The 21857-nt window shown below is 35.2% G+C and overlaps 1 protein-coding gene across 4 annotated transcripts in view; it reads left to right on the plus strand.

Moving 5' to 3' along the window:
* The window catches only part of Sim1 (SIM bHLH transcription factor 1), a 72673-nt gene extending 55856 nt beyond the window's left edge, over window positions 1-16817 (plus strand). For all 4 annotated transcript variants that reach the window (XM_040283144.2, XM_005335883.5, XM_078019567.1 and 1 more), the window contains 2 exons: window positions 9948-10347; window positions 12702-16817. In XM_040283144.2, coding sequence (XP_040139078.1) covers window positions 9948-10347; window positions 12702-13432 — 1131 coding nt within the window. In that variant the 3' untranslated portion in view covers window positions 13433-16817. The remainder of the gene's footprint in view (window positions 1-9947; window positions 10348-12701) is intronic.
* The last annotated feature ends 5040 nt before the right edge of the window (window positions 16818-21857 follow it).

The following is a 21857-nucleotide window of genomic DNA, read 5'->3' on the forward strand; positions in this document are numbered from 1 at the left end:
TTTTTTTTTAGTAAGAAAAGGCCTTTCTGTTTAGTGGTCTGATTTTGCAGTTGAGGATATTGACTTCCTTATTCTTTAACTTACTATTGGTAAGATAGGATAAAAACATGGCCTCTAGATAAGACAGTCTAGGGAAAAGTAATTTTTGCAGTATGGTTTTATGGTAACAATCCTATTTACCTAAGTGAAAGTGATTAGGGCCTTTACATGATAAGTGCATCTGTAACATGTTTGTATTGTTAAGACAGCTGTGATACATATTGTTTGTTTGGTTCTCACTGCAATCTTTTAAAATAGTCTTTTTTTTTTCCTCTACCAAGGGGAAACCCGAGCTCAGGGAAAGTGTCTTGTACAGGTCACATTGACCGACATCAGATGAGGGTATTCCCATGTCTTGAGTTCAGTAATTGTTTCTACTTGAACCCCTTTGGTAACTTTGAATTACATTTTTATGTGTAAATTATTAATATTCAGTAACAAGAACAAAGATATTTGAACAATTAAGTGATAACTTCATTTGAAAAGTTTCTGTTTCTTCAGAAAAGTGTCAGTTTTACGAAGGGCTTTGTCTCAATTCATTCTGTAAAAATAAGACATATTGGGCTGGAGTTGTGGCTCCGAGGTAGAGCACTTGCCTAGCATGTGTGAGGCACTGAGTTCCATTCTCACATATAAATAAATGAATAAAATAAAGGTCATCAATAACAAAAAAATATTTAAAAAGATATATTTACTCTAAAGTATTTTTAAAGTTTTCAAATATTTATTTTGAAGTGATTGCATATTTATAGAAAATTTGTGAAACTATATCCCCTGTGTAAGTTCACCAGTGCTTAACATTTTGCCATATTTATCATGTTCTCTTTCTCTTTCCCTATCCTTCTGCCCTTGTTATTATTTATTTGTGAACCATTTGAAAGTAGGTTACATACATATTGACTCTTTACTTAAACCTTGATACTTCATTGTGTCTTTTCTTTTTAAAAAATATTTTATTTTTTAGTTGTAGTTGGACACAGTACCTTTATTTCATTTTTATGTGGTGCTGAGGGTCAAACCCAGGGCCTCACATGTGCTAGGCGAGTGCTGTACTGCTGAGCCACAACCCCAGCCCTCATTGTGCATTTTCTAAGGACAAGGACATTCTCTTACATAAGCACAACAATTATCAAAATCAGTAAATTTAATCTCAATAAAATATTTTAAACTAATCTTAGAGTCTAGATGTAAGATTTCCCTAGTAATATCCATTATAGCATTTGTTGTTTCCCTTCCAGAACAAGATCCAGTCCAAGAGTTTGTATTGCATCTAGTTGTCATGTCTCTTTAGTCATTAATCTGAAGCCTTCTTTATCTTTCCTATTTCTTTCTCATGTTCTTGGCATTTTTTGAAGAACAGAGGAGCCCAGTTATTTTATAGATTATTTTTGGACTTGAGTTTGTGTGCTGCTTTCTCTTGGTTAGATTGTGATTGTACATCATTTGCTGGCATACTTCATAGGTAGGATTGTGTTGTCAGACATCCAGATGGGCATGATGTTCCTCTGTTCTGAGTTGGATGGAGAGGTTAATTTTGATTACCTGCTCAAGGTGTCATCTGGTTTCTCTATGGTATAATTGCTATTCTTTTCCTTTCAATTAACAAAGCAATCTGTGGGGGAGCCTTTTTAAGACCACAAAAATAGCCTATTCTTCTTCAAAATTTCCTCCTTAGAATTATCATCTGTGATCATTGTTTCCCCCCTCCATCTCCCCGCCCCCCCCAAAAAAAGGTTTGTTGTATGAATACAAAACGTTTATTTTCAAGCTCAACTACTCCCTTTACACTTATCAGTTGGCACTCTTCTGTAAGGTAGGTTCGTCTTTCTCCCCTTATTTATTACTATGGACTCCTGGATTCTTATTTTGTTTAGCAGATTAAAATTCACTCATTACTGTCCTTATTTACTTTTGCTTAAGTTTTCCATGTTTGATCAGTGGGAATTCCTTCAAGCTGACTCCCCTGTCTTTTTGACACACATCCAACATTTAATGTTTTTGAGCACTTTCCTATTTTTTGGTTCCCCAAGATGTTGCAGGTTCACATATACCTTTTCTGCCCTAGTTATTTCTCCAAGGAACCTTGGCTCCTTTTAGTGGAGAATGGCATCTAAAACCTAAGAGTTGCATAATAATTGTGCTTATATTACTGGCATGTCATTCTTCTAGGCCCTTTCAGCAGACAGAGATGAGAAATATACTTATATGTCCCTTCTATATCCTTTTGTCCCTCTACCCTTTTTGGTAACCAGTTTGCTTGTTATCTGGCTTGTCCTTCTTGTGGTTCTTTTGCAAAAGCTAGAAGATACATGTATATTTTACTTCTCTTGTTTTTTCTTGTATGAATGCAGCATATTTTATACATATACACATACACTTAATTTCCTCTCATGTGTATGTATTCCTATTAAAAAAAAACCTGCCTACTAACCCATTCAGTATATATACCGTTGCTAAGTTTATTCAACTAATCTCTTGCATTTGAACATTTGAGTGATTTTTTAATATTTTGTAATTACAGATGTTGCTATAATGAATATTCTTATGTATAATTATTTTCTAATATTGGAGATATATTTTTAACTTCTTAGAAATGGGAAAGTTCTTGGCCAAATGGTAAAAACTGGTTTTGTTAGTTATTGTCAAATTCCATTAACATATGGGAATACCTGTTTTCTCATACCAAACGACTTATTGTCGAGCTTTTGAATTTTTGCTAATCTGATAGATAAGTGTTGTTTTACTTATTAAGTAATTAAATATCTTTTCATATGTTTTGGGGCTAATTTTATATTTCTTGTGAATTTCTTTGAACATTTTTCATGATTTGTTTTTCTTTTTAAGATTTTTGAATTGAGAATTGAATTTATTCCTATTCTTTTAGTTTATTTGATTTAGATGTTTAAAACTATATACATCCTCAGTCTGAATATCATGTTTTCACTATCCTTTCCTCCAAAATTCTGTAATTTAATTTATGTAATGCGTATTTGTGTTTGCTTCTTTTTCCTCCAGAGTTATTTTTAAAATTTTCAGGTGGAAGAGAATTTTAAATTTTTGTTTTTAATTTTCATTTTTAATTCATTGATATTAGAAAGTGTCACTTCTGGTATTTCTATTTCATGAAATTCACTAAGGTTTTCTCTGTGACCTAACATTTAGTATGTGTGTGTGTGTGTGTGTGTGTGTGTGTGTGTGTGTGTATACAGTTTATTTTTATTATCAGTATGTAAAGCTTGACACAGAGCCATAAAATTTAACTTAAAATTTTTAAGTCTTCCGTAGTCTTTTTTATAGCTTAAACTCACTTTACTTGGCTTATACTGAGGATGGTGTGTGAGTCTAATGTGATATTCTCTATTTCTCCTTCCATCTCCTATGGTTTATATTTTATGTAGATGATATTCCTATGTTATTTGATGCACTGATAGTTATAACAGACTTTCATAGTGAATTGTGGCTTTTAGCAAAAATATTATACAGCCTTAGAAATGAAGGAAATTTTGACACATGCTGCAACATGGTGGACCTCAAGGATATTATGCTAAGTGAAATAAGTCAATCACAAAGACAAGTAGTGTGTGTTTGCACCTACATGAGATACCAAGAATAGTCAAATTTGTAGAGATAGAAAGTAGAATGTGGTTGACAGAGACTGAAGAGAGGGGAATTAGGAGTTACTGTTTAATGGGTATGGAGTTCAGTTTTTTAAAATACGTATGGTGGTAATGGTTGCACAGAATTGTGAGTGTATTTAATGCCATTGAACTGTACACTGAAAAATGGGTAAGATGGTAAATTTTATTCATTTAAAAGTATATTTTTTAAATACAAAATAAAGACCTGGAATTGACAGGGTGGGGAGCTACCATTGATATTCATATCAGATTTTGGTATGAATACAGTTTTCATTTCTTTGGGATAAATGCCCAGGGTTGCGTATGGTAATTGCACATTTAAGTTTTTAAGAGGCTGAACAACTGTCCAGAGTGGTCATGCCATTTAAATGTTCCTACCAGCATTGTATGAGTTATCTAGTTTCCCTGCATCTTGGCTAGCATTTGGTATTGTCACTACTTTTTATATATTAGCCAACCTTGTAGGTGTGTTGTGATCTTTTATTGTGGCTTTAATTTGCATCTGCCTAGTCACAAGGTTCTTGAACATCTTTTCATGTGATTATTACCATCTGTATATTCTGTCTGGTAAATGCTGCTTCATATATCTTTTACCTTTTAAAAATTTTTTGAGTTTGGGGAGCTATTTATATATTCTAGATATTTAGTTCTTTGTTGAATATGTGATTTGTCAGTGTTTTCTTCCTGTCTGTAGCTTATTTTTTCATCTTCTGAACCGGGTCTTTTGCAAAGCAAAAAAATGTTTAATTTCAATCAAGTTCAATTTGTCTATTTTTTTCCTAATATGGATTATGTTTTTGTTGCCAAGTCTCACAACTATTTACCTTGCCTTAAATCTTGAAAATTTCCTCGTTATTTTCTAAAAATATTTATATTATGCTTTATATTTAGGTCTGTGATTCTTTTGAGTTATTTTAAAATAAACACTAGTGTTGAAAAGCCTAAATTTTCTTCATTGAATTGTCAAAAATAGGTTGGGAATATTTGTGTGGGTCTCTATTCCGGCTTCTGTATTCTGTTCTGTTGATCTGCTATGTTTCTCCATGAATATCACATGGTCTTCATTATAGTAGCTACATAATAAGTTTTGAAGTTGAGCGGACAGATTCTCTTTCTTCATTCTTCTTTTATAAATAGTATTAACAATTCTAATTCCTTTGCCTTCTATATGAATGTTGTGCTTATACCAAAATGTGTTCAAATCTCCTCTTAACCTCTTTCTCATCCTTTTAATTTCTATAATTTTTATTCTCTTAGAAGTTTTCCAGTCTTTCTTCAATTTTTCTTATTTAAAAACTTTCATTTATATCTGTTCTCTTTTTCATGACTTGCAATTTACTCTTCACTTATTTTCTTTGAGTTTGGTCAGTTTTTGTTGCATGTGCTTTTCTGTTTTTTTTTTTGTTTGTTTGTTTGTTTTGTTTTGTTTTGTTTTGAGGTGGTAGGGTTTTGTATGGTTTGGTTTGGTTTGTTTTTCAGTGTAAAGAATCAAACCAGAGCAAGTGCCCTGTGGTGGGTTTTTTGGGTCCACTGTTTAGTTTTTAAAATTTCTGATTCCAGATTCCAGGCATGTGTATATATGTGTTTATGTGCATATGTATATCTCCAAATGCTTGTTGAGAGCATTTAATTCAATTTCAAGTGTGGTCTTACAGTTTTCTTTTTCACAGTTAGCTATTTTATGAGGACATAATTTATTAGTTGAGGTGGTTTTTTAAAAAAATATTTTTTAGTTGTAGATGGACACAATACCTTTATTTTATTTATTTATTTTTATGTGGTGGTGAGAATCAAAGCACATGGCCTCAAATGTGCTAGGCAAGCACTCTGCCACTGAGCTACAGCCCAAGCCCTAGCTGAGATGTTTACATTTCTATTTTCTTGTTTTCCTCTTACAGGGGGTTTATATTTAGTTTTTAAAATTTTTTATTTGTTCTTCTTAGATATACATGACAGTATATTTTGACACACTATACATATGTGTAGTATAATTCCCATTCTTGTGGTTATACATGGTGTGGAGTTACACTGCTCATGTATTCATACATGAACAGAGGCGTTCGATTCATTCTATTGTCACCTACAGGGTTTTATGTGAAGTTTAATTTCTCCCCTATTCTTTGGCATTTCATGGACTATGATGCTATTTCAAGAACACTCTTGGGGCTGGGATTGTAGCTCCGTGGTAAAGCGCTTGCCTAGCACGAGTGAGGCTCTGGATTTGATCCTCAGCACAACATAAAAAGAAATAAATAAAGGCATTGTGTCCATCTACAATGAAAAAAAATTTAAAAAAAGAACATTTTTTTTTCCTGTCAGTTTGTCACATACATAATATTTTTTTGAATGGATGATGGTGTGGTGGGAGGGGGAAGGTAAAAGGCTAGGATTAACCTGTCCTGTACTTTACTTTTTTCATGTCTATTGAATCTTCACCTCTCCCTCTTCCTTCTTTCCTTTCACTGCTGTCCCTGAAGAACAAATTTATTAGACTCACATGGAGATGACATTTTTTAATGGCTACCACTTTGGATTTTGTTTTGAGACCCTTTTGAGACGCTTCCCTGTGGCCAGTGCTGTGAACCACCAAATACTGACATATTCATATTCTGGCATTTAATGTACTTTTTTTCTTAGAGTGATTTGTCTAGTTTTGTGTATGTCCTAAGCTCTTTTTTTTTCCCTTCTAGAGTCTGTTAAACCTTCCCTTCACTCTACATCCAAAGATTCATAGTAATTAATTTTGGACTTTTAATTTTTTAATTTATAAGAAATTTGAAGTTTGTTATATTTTCTGACTTCTAGTCATGCTGATAATTTGGGTCCTGTGGCTTAGTCTGTGCTTCTTAATCATCTTAATGATGACCTTAAAGATTTTGAAAGAAGCCAGGTGTGGTGGTTCATGCCTGTACTACCAGAGGCTCAGGAGGCTGAGGCAGGAAGATGGCAAATTCAAGCCAGCCTCAGCAACTTAGCAAGCACTTGTCTCAAGATAAAAAAATAAAAAGGGCTGGGAGTGTTTTTCAGTGGTTAAGCACCCCTGGGTTCAATCCCAAGTGTCTCCCCCCACCTCCACAAAAATATTCTTTTTAAAGGAGAATGTATGAACAAATTCAGATTCAAATGACTGTTATCATCCTTCATACTCAGAATTATGAGTACCCTTCATACTCTTGAAAGGAATACTTTATTGACCAAACATATCATGTAACTCCTAATAAACTGTGTCATAATGGGATACTTGGGGGTAAACTGTCAATATAATAAAATTATCACTTACATCATAGATTTCTTATAACCAAGACTATAAAAATTCTCTGACTTAAGTTATAGTTCTCAATAATGATCTTTAAATAAGTGAAATAGAGGGACAGACATAGAAATCATGATTCAACACTGGAAAAAATAATTATTGTGTCAAATAGAACATTAGAGCTAAAAAAAAGTTAGAGAAAGTCTAATTTAACCTAATATATCATTTTATAGACAAAGTTAAGAAGGATGAAGCAATTTGCCCAAGGCTACTCTGGAAGTTATGCTAGGGGCAGACCTGGAAACAAATTCTCATGGCTACCTGTCTCTAATACCTTTTCCCTTAAATGGCCCTAACTCTGGTTCAGTTCTTCATGGGTTAGTATCATCATAATCTTTTTCCTGTTCAAAGAAACTAAATCACTTGCCTAAGAGCTTGAATGTAGTAAATGGCATCAGTAGACTTGAGGCCGACTGGAACTCTTATGTAGCATTCATTCTTTACTCTGCACTCTCTGTATATATATTGGCTGTCTTCCTCTCTTTTCTCCAACATTTAATGAACACCTGAAATGTTTCAGTCCAAATAATGGGGTTAAAGAGTTTTCAACAAGTTTACACCTAGTACAGTTCATTTTAAAGGGATAAATATGGATCAGAATTTTGATGGTGTGTCCTGGTGCAAGTTCACAATTTTCCTAAAAAAAAGAATTGACTGCTAGGCTTTTCCCCTGTAGCTTCAAAGCAATGTGAGGTCTTATCTAACGGAACCACCCAACTTCTGCCTGCTTGAATATCTCAGGGCAGTGTACTTCCCGTAGTTTCTGGGCTATTGACAAGAGGCTTATCCTTCAAATTCTCCTTTGGGTACTCTTGAAATGTGTACCTCATGTATGCCAAGGTTGCCTTATGTTGAATTTTCTTTGTGAGTGAAGGACAGAATGTTCTTCTTTGCTGCGCCAATAGCACTTTCCCATATACACTCAGGGAAAGCTTTTTCCCCTCTCAAAAGGGCTCAAAAGTCTTGACTAGAGTGCTTCAGAAATAGGCCTGGTTTATACTTTTATAAAAACAAGCAGAGCCTGGACAACTCCTTGCTTGGAATAGCTCTGAAGGTTGAGTTTCTCTGAGGTAAGCAGATGAGTGGAGTTACCAAAGGACATATGTATAGCATTTGGATTCCCACTTAGTGAGGCCAGAGGTGCCATCTTTTGCTTCTGTGAAAGTAAAGGTGGCATCTTGCAGAAAGAGGCTGGTTTTCACTGGGAAAAAAGGCTGATAGTATGTGGAAGGTATGATACAGGGAACTAAAACTCAAGAAGCTTCAATTAAAAATGGTAATGAGGAAATATTTAACTTGGAATTTGTATAGCATTCTGTCCTGAGCATGCTATATTCATTAGTATGCTTTGGAGTATTCCAAGAAGAACCTGTGTATCTCATGTTTCTAGCCCTAAGAGCTCTCAGCTGAGTTGCCTGTTCCCATTGAGGTGGGAAGAGTCAGGGTTCTTCCTTCTGCTCAGAATAGGCCTAATAGGGAGTGAAGAGTTTGCCTTATACTTCAAAGACCTCAGCATACTGAAACTTGTTCAATTAGCATGTAATGAGGGCAGAACTGTGTAGCCTATGGCTTTTCCCTCTCCCCACACAATGCCACATACATCCATACCTCTTTCTTCCAGGTTAAGAAAATGTATAATGAACTTATATTTTGGTTCCAGGGACTATAAAGCTTCCAGCCCCATAACTATATGTCTCTTTAATATTGGATTCTGTTTTCCTCTCCTCTTTCTTCAACAGTGCTTTATCTCAAGTGTAAAATTGAGGTTTGGAGTGTAGGCTTTGAGACCAGCTAGACCAGGGGGTGGCTGTGGCATCTTATTAAAATTCTCAGAGATGTAGTTTCCTCATCTACTAAATAGAGCTAATTAATAGCTCTATTAGAGTGGTTAGGAGGATTAAATGGTGTGATGCATATGGAATGATCAGCATATTACCAGGCACAGTAAGCTCTCAATAAATGGCATCTATTATTATCACAGCTGGAGAGCTCTAAGTCGTGCCTAGAATCGTGTTTGGCATTAGAAAACCAAACATTGGAAGGAATTATATTACCAATTTTATTGGTTCACAAAGGCCTTCAAATGGAGCATACTTCCTAGGGAGATCTGGAGGGCATGTTACCTTTTCTTTGAACACCTCCAGATAATTTAGTAGTAGGTGGGCTGTGTATTTTCAATAAGGACAATGGAACCCATAGCTTGTTTTCTTATTTTGATGATCCTTAGGTATTGGAGTTTCACTTTAGAAAGAAACATATCCTAGTGAATAAACCCAGTTTATATGAGACAAGACTTTTCAAAAGTTATATTGTAATTAAATTAGGTAAGCATTAACTCCTCTACCATGTACCCTGCAAAGTATTCAGAGTAAACAGTCTAGTATGAAGACTAAGATTCAGCACGTTGGTGCTTTGAACTTTAATTTTGTTTTTGTTTTTCCTAATTAAGAAATGTAGAAAAGTGAAGAGTAACAATATATGGAGGCTTCTTGGGATTTTTTTTTTCTTTTTTGGTGGCAGTGCCATTTGGATAGTGATGAAGAACTTGGGTTTGAATTTTGATTCTGTTACCTGCTAACCCCGGGGGCTTTGGGCAAATCATTTTCCCTCTTTGAATCTTAGCTCCTCTATGTATATATAGCGAGGTGCTGATACTGCCATTAAAGTGTTACCAGAACTACCTGAGATTATTCACTTGAAGCGGTTCGGGCAGTACCTAGGAAGGACTTCAGTCGCTGTTTGTTATTACTTTTATGTCCTTTCAGCAGGCAGAAGGATTTTCTATGAAGGCATCACTTCACTAATCAAGCGATGCCAAGTTAGTGGTGCCCAGCAGCGGTGCTAGTGACTCAAGCCAATAAGATCTTAGGGGTGTTTGCAGAAACAAAGACTGTTTTTGTTTGTTTGTTTAAACGACTTTGTTTTTGAAATGGCTCTTCTCCACTTCTCGGTTTCAGTATTCGGGATTTCACACCGAAAGATCGGAATCCGACCACGACAGCCAATGGGGCGGCAGTCCCCTGACCGACACAGCCTCCCCGCAGCTCCTGGACCCGGACCGGCCCGGCTCGCAGCACGACGCGTCCTGCGCCTATAGGCAGTTCTCGGACCGCAGCGCTCTCTGCTACGGCTTCGCGCTCGACCACTCCAGGCTGGTGGAGGAGAGGCATTTCCATACCCAGGCCTGCGAGGGAGGCCGGTGCGAGGCAGGCAGGTACTTCCTGGGAACGCCGCAGGCCGGGAGGGAGCCCTGGTGGGGCTCTCGCGCAGCCCTGCCCCTGACCAAGGCCTCCCCGGAGAGCAGAGAAGCCTATGAGAACAGCATGCCTCACATCGCCTCGGTCCACAGGATCCACGGTAAGAGCAGTGGGAAGGACTCCCCAGTGCAGCATGAGGCTCCAGGGCAGATTTATAGATGTTAGGTGTGACACTGGAGTGACTCACCCAAATGTTTTCTCTTTTGATTGCCATGTCAGAAACTCACATGAGTGAGGTTTAAGACCAATTTCGCTCAGTTAAGTGTATTAATTTTGGTAATGTTTGAAGCCTGTATTTATGACTCGTGGGAAAAAAATGATTTCCATTTAAAAAACCATACAGTATAGAATTCAAGTTAAAGGGAGTTATTGAGCATATTGAATTTGTAGTATGTATACCTGTCAATTTCTCAAGTATTATTTTCCTCTGATTCCCTCTGTTTCAAAAGTGGACTTCAGTAGTCCATAGGCTCATTCAGTTTGAGCAATGTTTTTCAATGAGGGCACTATTGATAGCTGGAGAGACCAATCTTTGTTTTATGAACTATCATTCATCTAGCTGTTCATCTTTGTTGGACGTTAAGTGCCAGTAACTGCCCAAACTTCTCCCTTCATTATGACAACCACTGTGCCGCTTTTGATTAAGGATGGAGTGCCAGATAGAAACTACTGAGATTTTCATCTTTGGATTATTATATAGCTTTATGAACACACAGAGTTGGGCATTTTAGTTAAAGCTTTGAATGTTGGTAATGCTTTTCTGTGTTAATTGCAAAGTTTATTAGTTAAGCATAGCTTACTCTGTCCATTCCAAGTTTGGTTCCAGGAAGATCTTTGAAGAGGTTGGCCAGGAATGGTGGAACATACCTATAATCCCAGATACTCAGGAGACTGATACAGGAGAATCACAAGTTTGAGGCCAGCCTCATTAATTTAAGAGACCCTAAGAAGCTTAGGAGACCTGTCTCAAAAAATAAAAAGGGCTGGGGATGTGGCTTCGGTGGTTCAGTGATAAAGTGCCCCTGGGTTCAATCCCCAGTACAAACAAAATAAAAAACACCCAACAAAGCCCTATTTAATTAAGTCATTGACATTAGGATTGATCTGAAGGCTCTGATATTACTCTTCTTGTCCTTAGGATGAGAAATGTACTAGACAATGTTGTCCCCATCCATAAAGTCTGTCAGATACCACAAGGCACTGAAGGCCTTCTATGAGTTATTTTGATTTGTTTCTATTCTTGCTTTTTTATTTTTCTGCTTTTACTTTGAGTAAACAACTTGTACCGAACCAAGGAACGTTTTGGTAGTCTGGTAATGGAAACCCAGGGCAAAGAGCAATTGCTTGTTAAAGAAAGGAGTGAAGTGAAAATCCTGGTTTAACCTACGTAGTCTGGAAGGAAATATTAGAAATAAAATAAGGAGAAAAGAGGGAAAGAAAGCAGTGAATAGTGTAATCTAGGGCTTCTTTGCTGTATTTAGCAGCTTACAGTGCTCAGATGTCCCTACCTGATTTTCTTCTTGCTTTTTATATTGTCTTTAGACATTTTTGAAAATAATTTGGTTTATGGAATTTATTTTGGAAGCACTATTTCTCCATCTTAGATCTCTGTCTTGGATTTAAAATAGGCTTTTATTAAAATTGCTAATATTTACTTATTCTTTACCTTATTCCAGAAGCAATCTAAAATTCTTGACTCTCTATATGATGACCTCTGACGCTGAGATGTTTATCCCTATGTTTGTTAAAATAGTACCTTCATGTATGATCTAGACAAGATGTAGCTACATCTATATCTACCTATGCATATATATTCATATACATATACATATGAATATACATTTTAACCTTTGGTTGTCTAAAAATGATCAGTAGGTCTTTACTGTAACTCTCCTGCAGATACATTGAGCAATATTAATTTTAATTTATTAATTAAATTAATTAAATCTTAATTTTCAATTTTCAGTGATTCATTTAGAGAATAGTTCAGCTTATGTTACTGTCCTCCTCAATCTCAATTCAAAGCATTTTGTAAGCATCAATCTAACATTGCCATTGCTCTAGAAAACAGCATAAACCAAATTCTATGTATCTTCTTTTTATTATTTGCAATTGGGAAGGTCCAATAACTTGTATAAATGAATATGAACACACTTTACTATTTCACTAATTGTCCTTCACAATCCATGAACAAGGTTTATCTTATAAGAAAATTGTTATAAGCTTCACCTGTGCTTAAAATCCGGTGATTTTTATATGAATCCAATATACATATGAATTCCAGTTCTATAAGTTGATGCTCTGGCATGTAGGCCTGTGTCTGTTTCAAATATTGTTACATATATTAAAAATTAAAGATATAAGTTTGCTTTTAATAGGAAAAGATATACACTTAATTAAAAAAAAATGGTGAGTTTTGAGACCACTTACTGTTTTACTTTTTCTGATTTCTAGGGCGAGGTCATTGGGATGAAGATAGTGTGGTCAGTTCTCCAGATCCTGGGTCAGCCAGTGAATCAGGTGATCGATATCGTACTGAACAGTATCAAAGCAGCCCCCACGAACCTAGCAAAATCGAAACTCTGATAAGAGCCACCCAGCAAATGATTAAAGAAGAAGAGAACAGATTGCAGCTGCGGAAAGCACCCCCTGACCAATTGGCTTCTATTAATGGAGCTGGGAAAAAACACTCTCTCTGTTTTGCAAACTATCAACAGCCCCCACCGACAGGCGAAGTTTGTCATGGCTCTGCTCTTTCCAATACTTCACCATGTGACCACCTCCAACAGAGAGAGGGAAAGATGCTGAGCCCCCATGAAAATGACTATGACAACAGTCCCACTGCACTGTCTCGGATAAGTAGTCCCAATTCTGATCGCATTTCGAAATCCAGTTTGATCCTAGCTAAAGACTATCTACATTCGGATATGTCTCCTCATCAGACAGCAGGAGACCATCCTGCTGTCTCTCCAAACTGCTTTGGCTCTCACCGCCAGTATTTTGATAAGCATGCGTACACATTAACTGGATATGCCTTGGAGCACTTATATGACAGTGAAACCATTAGAAACTATTCCTTGGGCTGTAATGGCTCACACTTTGATGTAACTTCCCATCTAAGGATGCAGCCCGATCCAGCACAAGGACACAAGGGAACATCTGTTATAATAACCAATGGAAGCTGATGTTTTTCTAAAATATTTTTTTCTTCAAGGGTCTCTGAAGCATATTTATAGTTTAATGCCCCATTATCAGCATTTACTATGCCACAGATTGTTAGAGGATAATTTAAGTTACTGGGTATTTGACATGTGTTTCTGCAAAATCAAAGAAAACATAGCATTCAGGGTTATACACAGATAATGGAGCTGAAGTCAATACAAAAATTGCCCCTCTAGTTATTTGGGAACCAGAATTTTGAATAGAAAAATACTCATGTAAACCAAGTAAGCATACAGACCACATCAAAGGGCTGATGAATTGACAATACTGTATTGTGATGATCCAGTGAAACTCATAGCCACAGACCACCATTCACAAACTGTTGTGTCTACTTTACATGTAGAACTGGAGAATATATACCACAAATATACCAAAATGGGTACATTCCCTTAACTCTACCACATCAAGCTTCTGAAAGAAATTTTCAATGCCAAAATAACCAGAAAGAAAGAGATACATCTTGTAAACTGATTTCTTTGTGGTTTCAAACCAGTCAGCTCATTTAGTTTAGGCATAAATTAGAGAAGTGGTTCTGTCTGTAGTGCAAGAATGAGTTTTCACCTGGTATCCATTAGAAGCAATCAGGAAGTGGTGATTTTTCACCTTGCTTTTGAGTTAGACAAGGACCAGGATTGCGCTGACATAGCAGTACAGGTTTTTCTAAGTAACAGCATTGAGATGTAGGAAGGCACATCAAAAATGTGGTGTGCTCAATTGGAAGTAGTTTAGTGAAGATGGAAAGGCCAGAGGCCGAGCAGAATGAAATTATATCTCAAAACAAACAACTTAAGGCTCAGAATAGTTAAACCACATATTTGGGGCTTGCTTATGAAACCAACCAAATAAAAAATTCAAACCAATTCACCAAGAAAAAAGGCTGATAAGTGCAAAAATAACTGAGGAAAACCAGTGAAGTGGTACATGACAGCGGTCTAAGTGTTTGAAAGCATTTCAAAGCACAGATGTGCCAATGTGTCAGCATGTGGAAAACCTCAGGAGAGAATCTAAGATGAAAGCTTAGGCAGATAGACAAGTGGTTAAAAGGGCCAGAAAAGTACTCTGACTAAAGGCATAGGCACAAATACTCATTTTCCTTATTATTTGTAAACAGCAAAAACAATAAACTTGCCTTCACCTCTGTGTGATGTAGTAGAAAGACTAGTGGACTAGATGCAGAGATCTCTGGGTTTGGGTTCTGAGCCCGCCTGTAACTTAATTTTGTGACCACAATTGCATTTCTCACCATGTCTGAGGCCTTGTGTCCTGGTCTGTAAGGCAGTTTCAGTGTCACATGATCCTGTGGTTCATCGAGGCAGCAGAATGGAACTTATGAAGTAGTTAATTCTCTGCTGTGAGTTTTCAGGACTGATCATTCTGGCTTTTCTGCACACATGCAGAGGCCTAGAAGCTTTGTGACTTAAGCAGGTATGTGGGCTCTCTGGTGCAGGTATAGTTACAGTTGGTTTTTTCTTAGATTCAGTTCAAAATGTAGATGGTAGAAATTTATTAAAGGGAAGAAATATAGTAAGATTTTAAAAAATGCACTATTCTCTAGTATTCAAAGCAAAGTGACAGAAGTGATTAGAAAACTTTCCTAGGTAATATTTCATAGAAGTCTCATGCATTTAACTCTTGCCAAATTCGAGGAGGGGAATATACTGAAAGAACTCATAAGTTTGAGAACAGAACATGACATTGGACACTCAGGGATTAGAACTATATTTTCATCATTTAATACAGTTATTTGGCTGTCCATTGGTTGGTGACAATCTGTATAATAATTTGAGAGACAAATACTGAGTTGTTTGTTACATGAGAGAAGAGGCTACATGAAATTAGATAACTATTTCTTGGATATGACAGTAACATTGGCCAATGTAAATGAAAAAAAAAGTGTGAGAAAAGTAGTGGTTGTCATATATACTTTAAAAATGTTCAAAGTACAATAAAAGTTAAATTCATAGCTATATAAGAAAAAAATATTCAGTAATTTCGAGAAAGTTATTTTGAGAAGCCCCTGGAATAGTTAAAATGGATTATGATTAATTTGCATGTGAAATAAGGATTTAGGAATGCTAAAGGTTTTGCAGAATTCTGTAGGATACATGTTTCAAAGAAACAAATATCTGGAAAATGTGGTAGGTTTTGGAAAGGAAAATCTGTACAGATGGGTTCTACTGATGGATAGATATATGGTTTATCAGATCAGTCAAGGACAGATACTGTCAGAGAAAGGGCTACTTAAGAACCAAGGAAAATGAACAGATGCTAATGAAAAGATTGTCATCACAGGAATTGCAGTTGAATTTTTATATGGAAGATAATTGATTAGTGGAAGGAATAAATTATGAACTGAACAGATAGGGGGTAATCATGAGGAATTATGCTCCTTAAAATTATATGACCAATTTTTTAAAAGGAAGACAGAATTAACTAAATTACATTTTGATTGAATTTTGGGGTAGATTAGCCTAGTTTTAAATACATAACCATCTATTTAATTTCTTGAAAGATAATTTTATAGTAGCAGTTTTTTTTACATTGCATATAACAACTTATAGGCTCATAGTATTATATGACTTTCATTTGTTGCAATATGGCATGATTATTATAAAATGATCCAAAGTAAGCTGACATTTTCTGACAAGGCAACTTTTTACTATTGACATGCACATGTACAAATGTGTTTGTAATCTACATTATTTTGTTCTATGCAGGAACATATTTCCCTATAAGGAAGATGTCATCTGTGTCACTTAAAAACATGGGGTGTAAAATGAATATGTTCCCCATAATGAATCAGTTAAAATTGAAATTAAATTGGCTTTAGTTTTAATCCTTAATTTCTATAACTTTGCTACAATGCTGAAAACCATGAAATTTGATTGAAATAGAGAAGGATTTTTAAAATATCATTTTGGGGAATTTATAAACATGTGCTATTCTAATTATATAGCTACAGTATGAAACAATTCATTAGATGATGCAAAGCTTATGCTTTATAGTGACAGCAAGAATATCTTTATTGCCCATTTTACCTGTTTTTGAGCAATTAAAAAATCTCAGTAACCAAAGAGATAAATGAGTATTTCCCCAATCTTTCTTGGGGGAAAATTCTGTTAAAATTATCATTGAAAATATATGATGTGTTATTTTTGGATGCATAAGATTAAGGTCACAGCCTCTACAGGTCAGACATTAGATATGCTTCAGCTCCGAGAGTCTTTTTGATGTAGTGTGTTGAATCTAATGTTCTAGATTTTCTAATTGCCTGATACAAGATGATGTAATAGTGCTGATGTGACATTCAAAATGAGACAGGATGCAATAAATGATTTTCCTTCAGCATTTATACAGAAAAACCACTTACTATTTCCTGATTGTATTTCACAGAGCTAAAATATTTCCACTGGTACTGTTCTTAATTGTCTCTACACCCTGTTGCCACATGCTGCCTTTGGGCAGAGAATCCCACTTAAAATAAGCTTTAATGGGATCTTCTAGAAAAGGATGACAAGCTCCATTTTTCTTGCTTTCTTTCTTTTTATGTAAGGCGAGGATTGATTCTAAGGCAAGATTATTTGGAAAATATGCATAGATATTTTAAAATACAATGAAAGACTTCGGCCCACAAGATCTAGACAAAATAAGTGTGATAGAAGGTCGTATAGCTAAAGAGACACTCTGAATACAGATTTGACATTGTAAGGCTCTCTCCTCTCTTTTTCTTTGAAGAGCATGACATTACTAAGCTATTCAGTGCAATCTATTATCACTAGTTATAATTGGGAGTGACAGAGTGAATGCTGATATTTGGAAAACTGAGTATCTGACCATTTGGGGTCACTAACCTTATCTAGTGAAATAACTTACACTTTAATACAGTCCTTCTGATGTAAAAAGTTAAAATACCCAGATCTGGCTCCCTAGTTCACTCAAACCATAGATGTAGACATATATTCTATTTTCTGAATGACTTAATAAAGAATGTAAATCCTGCAGTTCTCCAAATAAGTGACTCAACTTTCATGTAAATGTCAAGGTTTTGTGAATAGGGGTTTAAGTTTAAGCAAAATCTATTGGGTAGTTCTTACTGTGAAACATATTGTGGATAAAACATCATTCCAAATTTTAAATGAGGATAAAACATCTGTGGACATATGCAGAAGTTATCATACATAGAAAATGTTCTTGGGGGAAAAGTTTTGTGTGGTGCTCATTTTTTGTGCACAAAGGTTGTACGGGTAGTGCTTAATCTCAAAAGGTGAGATTGTTCTCATTTCCAAATAGGTGTTTGCTCAGAATTCTATTTCTAAGACTGTAAGCAGAAAGAACACACACACACACACACACACACACACACACACAAACCCCACAACACACACAGGGTTCTATTGCTTAAGACTGTATGCAGAAATGATATACACCAGAGAGAAAAGTATGATTTGTCGTCACCTTGGGTGTACAAAATGTGCCATATCCAATTATGTGTGTGTATATGTGTGTGTATATATATCCATATATATACATGTATGTTTACATATACATGTATATATATTTCACATAAGAAATCCTGATTGATAATTTTAAACCAAATGTTTGTAGTTTTATTTATTGCAATTTTGATTTTGCTGCATGAGAGACTTGGCTTTCATAAACCTATATGGGAGGAGTTTATCCCAATTTGCTGATTTGGTAGGCATTTAATCACAGTTAAATTTATACCCAATAATCCTGATGTGTTTACATTTTGAAAGAAATGAAATTGGCATGGAAAAATTTTAGAAGTACTGTAATTTGTTTTCTGTTTTTTTCCCCTGAAGGAAACTATTTCAAAAAAATGAAACATATGAGTAGGCACTTCAAAAAAAATGAAATATTTTGTTTGTTTTTGACTGACATGCTATAAAAAAGGATTATATTTGTGAGAAGATACCGATTGCCACTATTCCAAATACCATCTTGCAATGTATAGTTTTTAGTGATATTGTAGTATAAAGCTGTAATTTGAACTTTTACTTTGGAATGTAAAGTAGAAAATATTAGCTATGTCAATTATATCTTGCAAAGTGTTCCCATTTATAATTATTTATATTGTAAATAGCTTTCTGAAGTAAATTTGAAGTTAATGTGCATAAAATGTATTTATTATGTGAGGATTTTTTTTGTTTTAAAATATAGTTACCAATATGCAGTTTGAGTCTGAATTATTCATTGAAAGAAAAAATCTCTATAACAGAGTGTCATTTGTAAGCAAGAAGACTGTAAAGAAACAAGGATCACTTCAGCTCTAGATTCTGTTGGAATAGGTACTCCACCCCCATAGACACACAAATGTACAATATGCACATTGTGCATACATGAGAAACTGAAGAATAGAAGCTCACATGTATGCCCAGTAAATATTAAGTAATAGGTGAGATTTTAATTAGACACTGGAGGATGGTTTTTCAGTGTTCCATCAGGATATTTTCAGCGATCTTCTTTCTCCACTTTACTAAATAAAGTAAAAAATTTGAAGGTACATGTTAATATTTTTAATGCCTATGGGAAATGAAAACCTATAATATTGAGATGATTTAGTTTGCTTTCATTCAAAAGCACATTTAAAATATCTCCAGAATAATTTTTGATCTGAAGTTCAAAATATCTCCAGAATAATTTTTGATCTGAAGTTCAGATATGTTTAAAATTCAAAGTTAGGGATTAAAGTCAGACAAAAATATATTTCTAGGAAGTTCTTTTTTAAACATTTTCATAGTGCCCCTTAGGTATTTCATTTTTTTTCTTCCAGGAATTTGTGATTTACCCTGGTGTGTTCTAGATATTTCCATTGGCTGACCAACACACTTATACAGTATCTTTTAATTCAATATAAATGTCATTTGTATTTCATAAAGCTTTTTTATTAAGCTGAACAAAATTTCAGAAATATCATTACTATTATAGTATTTATCAGATGCTTTCCAGCATATTTCTTTAAGATACTTGTTTTGGTATTTTTGTTTCTGAAAATAAAATTGTTTTCATCTACTTTATTTTTCCAAATAATTGCAATTCTGATTTAATCCAAATTATTTATTGAATATTGTGCTGTCAGCCTTTCTTTTTATATTTTTATTATTATTTTTTACATAATGGTAGAGTATATTTTGAGATATTATACATACAAAATAAATACAACTTGTTCCAATTGGGACCCCGTTATTGTGGTTGTACAAGATATGGAGTTACATTGATCATGTATTTATATATGATAGGAAAAATATGTCTGATTCATTCTATTCTCTTTCCTATTGCCATCTCCCCTCCCTTCCCTTCATTCCCCTTTGTCTAGTCTAATGAACTTCTAATCTTTCCCTCTCTTGTTGTGGGTTAACATCCACATATCAGAGAACATTCTGCCTTTGGTGTTTTGGGACTGGCTTATTTCACTTACTATGATATTCTCCATTTACCAGAAAATGCCATAATTGCATTCTTCCTTATGGCTGAATAGTATTCTATTATGTATATATACTACATTTTATTTACCCATTCATCTGTTGTAGGGTACCTAGATTGGTTCCATAGCTTGGCTATTGTGAATTGAGCTGCTATAAACATTGAAGTGGATGCATTACTGTAGAATGCTTATTTTAAGTCCTTAGGGTATATAAACTGAGGTGTGGGATAACTGGGTCAAATGGTGGTTTCTTTCCAAGTTTTCTAAGGAATATCCATAGTGCTTTCCAGAGGGGTTGCACCAATTAGCAATGTATAAGTGAACCTCTTTCTCCACATCCTTGCCAACATTTATTGCTGCTTGTAGTCTTGATTATTTCCATTTGACTGGAGTGAGATGGAATCTCAACATAGTTTTGATTTGCATTTCTCTAATTGCTAGAGATGTTGAATATTTTTTCATATATTTTTTGACTATTTGTGTTTCTTCTTCTGTGAAGTGCCTATACAGTTCCTTTGCCCATTTATTGATTGGATTATTTGGGTATTTTTGGTGTTAAGTTTTTTTTTTTGAGTTCTTTGTATACCCTGGAGATTAATGCTCTGTCTGAGGTGCTGGTAGTAAAGATTTTCTCCAATTCTATAGGCTATCTGTTCACATTCTTGATTGTTTCCTTTGCTGTGAAGAAACTTAGTTTGATACCATCTCATTTATTGATTCTTGATTTTATTTCTTGCACATTGGTAGTCTTGTTGAGACTAAGCTGACATGGTAGAGTGTTAGGTCTATTTTTCTTCTAATAGGCACAGAGTCTCTGGTCTAGCGCCTAAGTCCTTGATCCACTTTGGGTGGAGTTTTGTGCAGGGTGAGAGACAGAGATTCAATTTTATTCTACTACATACCGATTTCCAGTTTTCCCAGTACCATTTGTTGAAGAGGCTATCTTTTCTCCAATGTTTGTTTACTGTGCCTTTGTCTAGTATGAGATAACTATATTTATGTGGGTTTGACTTTGTCTTCTAAACTGTTCCATTTGTCTTCATGTTTGTTTATGTGTCAATACAATGCCACTTTTGTTATTATAGCTCTGTAGTATAATTTAAGGTCTGGTATTGTGATGCCTCCTGCTTCACTTTTCTCACTAAGTATTGCTTTGGCTATTTTGGGCCTTTTATTTGTTTGAATGAATTTCAGTACTGCTTTTTCTATTTCTATGAAGAAAGTCATTGGAAATTTAATAGGAAATGCATTAAATCTGTATGGCCATTTGGTAGTATGGCCATTTTGACAATATAAATTCTTCCTATCCAAAAACATGAGAGATCTTTCCATCTTCTTAGGTCTTCTTCAATTTATTTCTTTAGCATTTTGTATTCTTCATTGTAGAGGTGTTTCACCTCTTTTGTTAGACTGCTTCCCAAATATTTTATTTTTTTAAAGGTCATTGTGAATGGGATTGCTATACTGATTTATCTTTCAGCTGATTCATCATTGGTGTATAGAAATGCAACTGATTTGTGGGTGTTAATTTTATATCCTGCTACTTTGCTGAATTCATCTATGAGTTCTAGAAGCTTTACTAGTCAGCCTTTCATCACTATAAAATATACCCAAGATATTCAACTTATAAAGAGAAAAGGTTTATATTGGCTCAATTTTGGAGGTTTTAGTCCATGATTGGTTGGCCCCATTGCTTTGGGCCTGTGGTGAGGAGTATACAGTGGAGCAAAGCTGCTCACCTCATGACCAGGAAGTGAAAAAGTTAAAGAGGAAGGGGATGGGATTCCACTGTTTCTTTCATGGCATTTCCCCAATGACCAGAAGACATTCCACTAGGCCCCATCTCTTAAGGGTTCTGCTGCTTCCTGATAGCACTGAGCTGGGGGCTAAGCTTTTAATACATAAGTCTTCCGGGGATAATCAAGATCCAAACCATAGCAAAT

Source organism: Ictidomys tridecemlineatus, chromosome 8, assembly GCF_052094955.1.
Source record: "Ictidomys tridecemlineatus isolate mIctTri1 chromosome 8, mIctTri1.hap1, whole genome shotgun sequence".
In the NCBI taxonomy this organism is placed as follows: Eukaryota; Metazoa; Chordata; class Mammalia; order Rodentia; family Sciuridae; genus Ictidomys; species Ictidomys tridecemlineatus.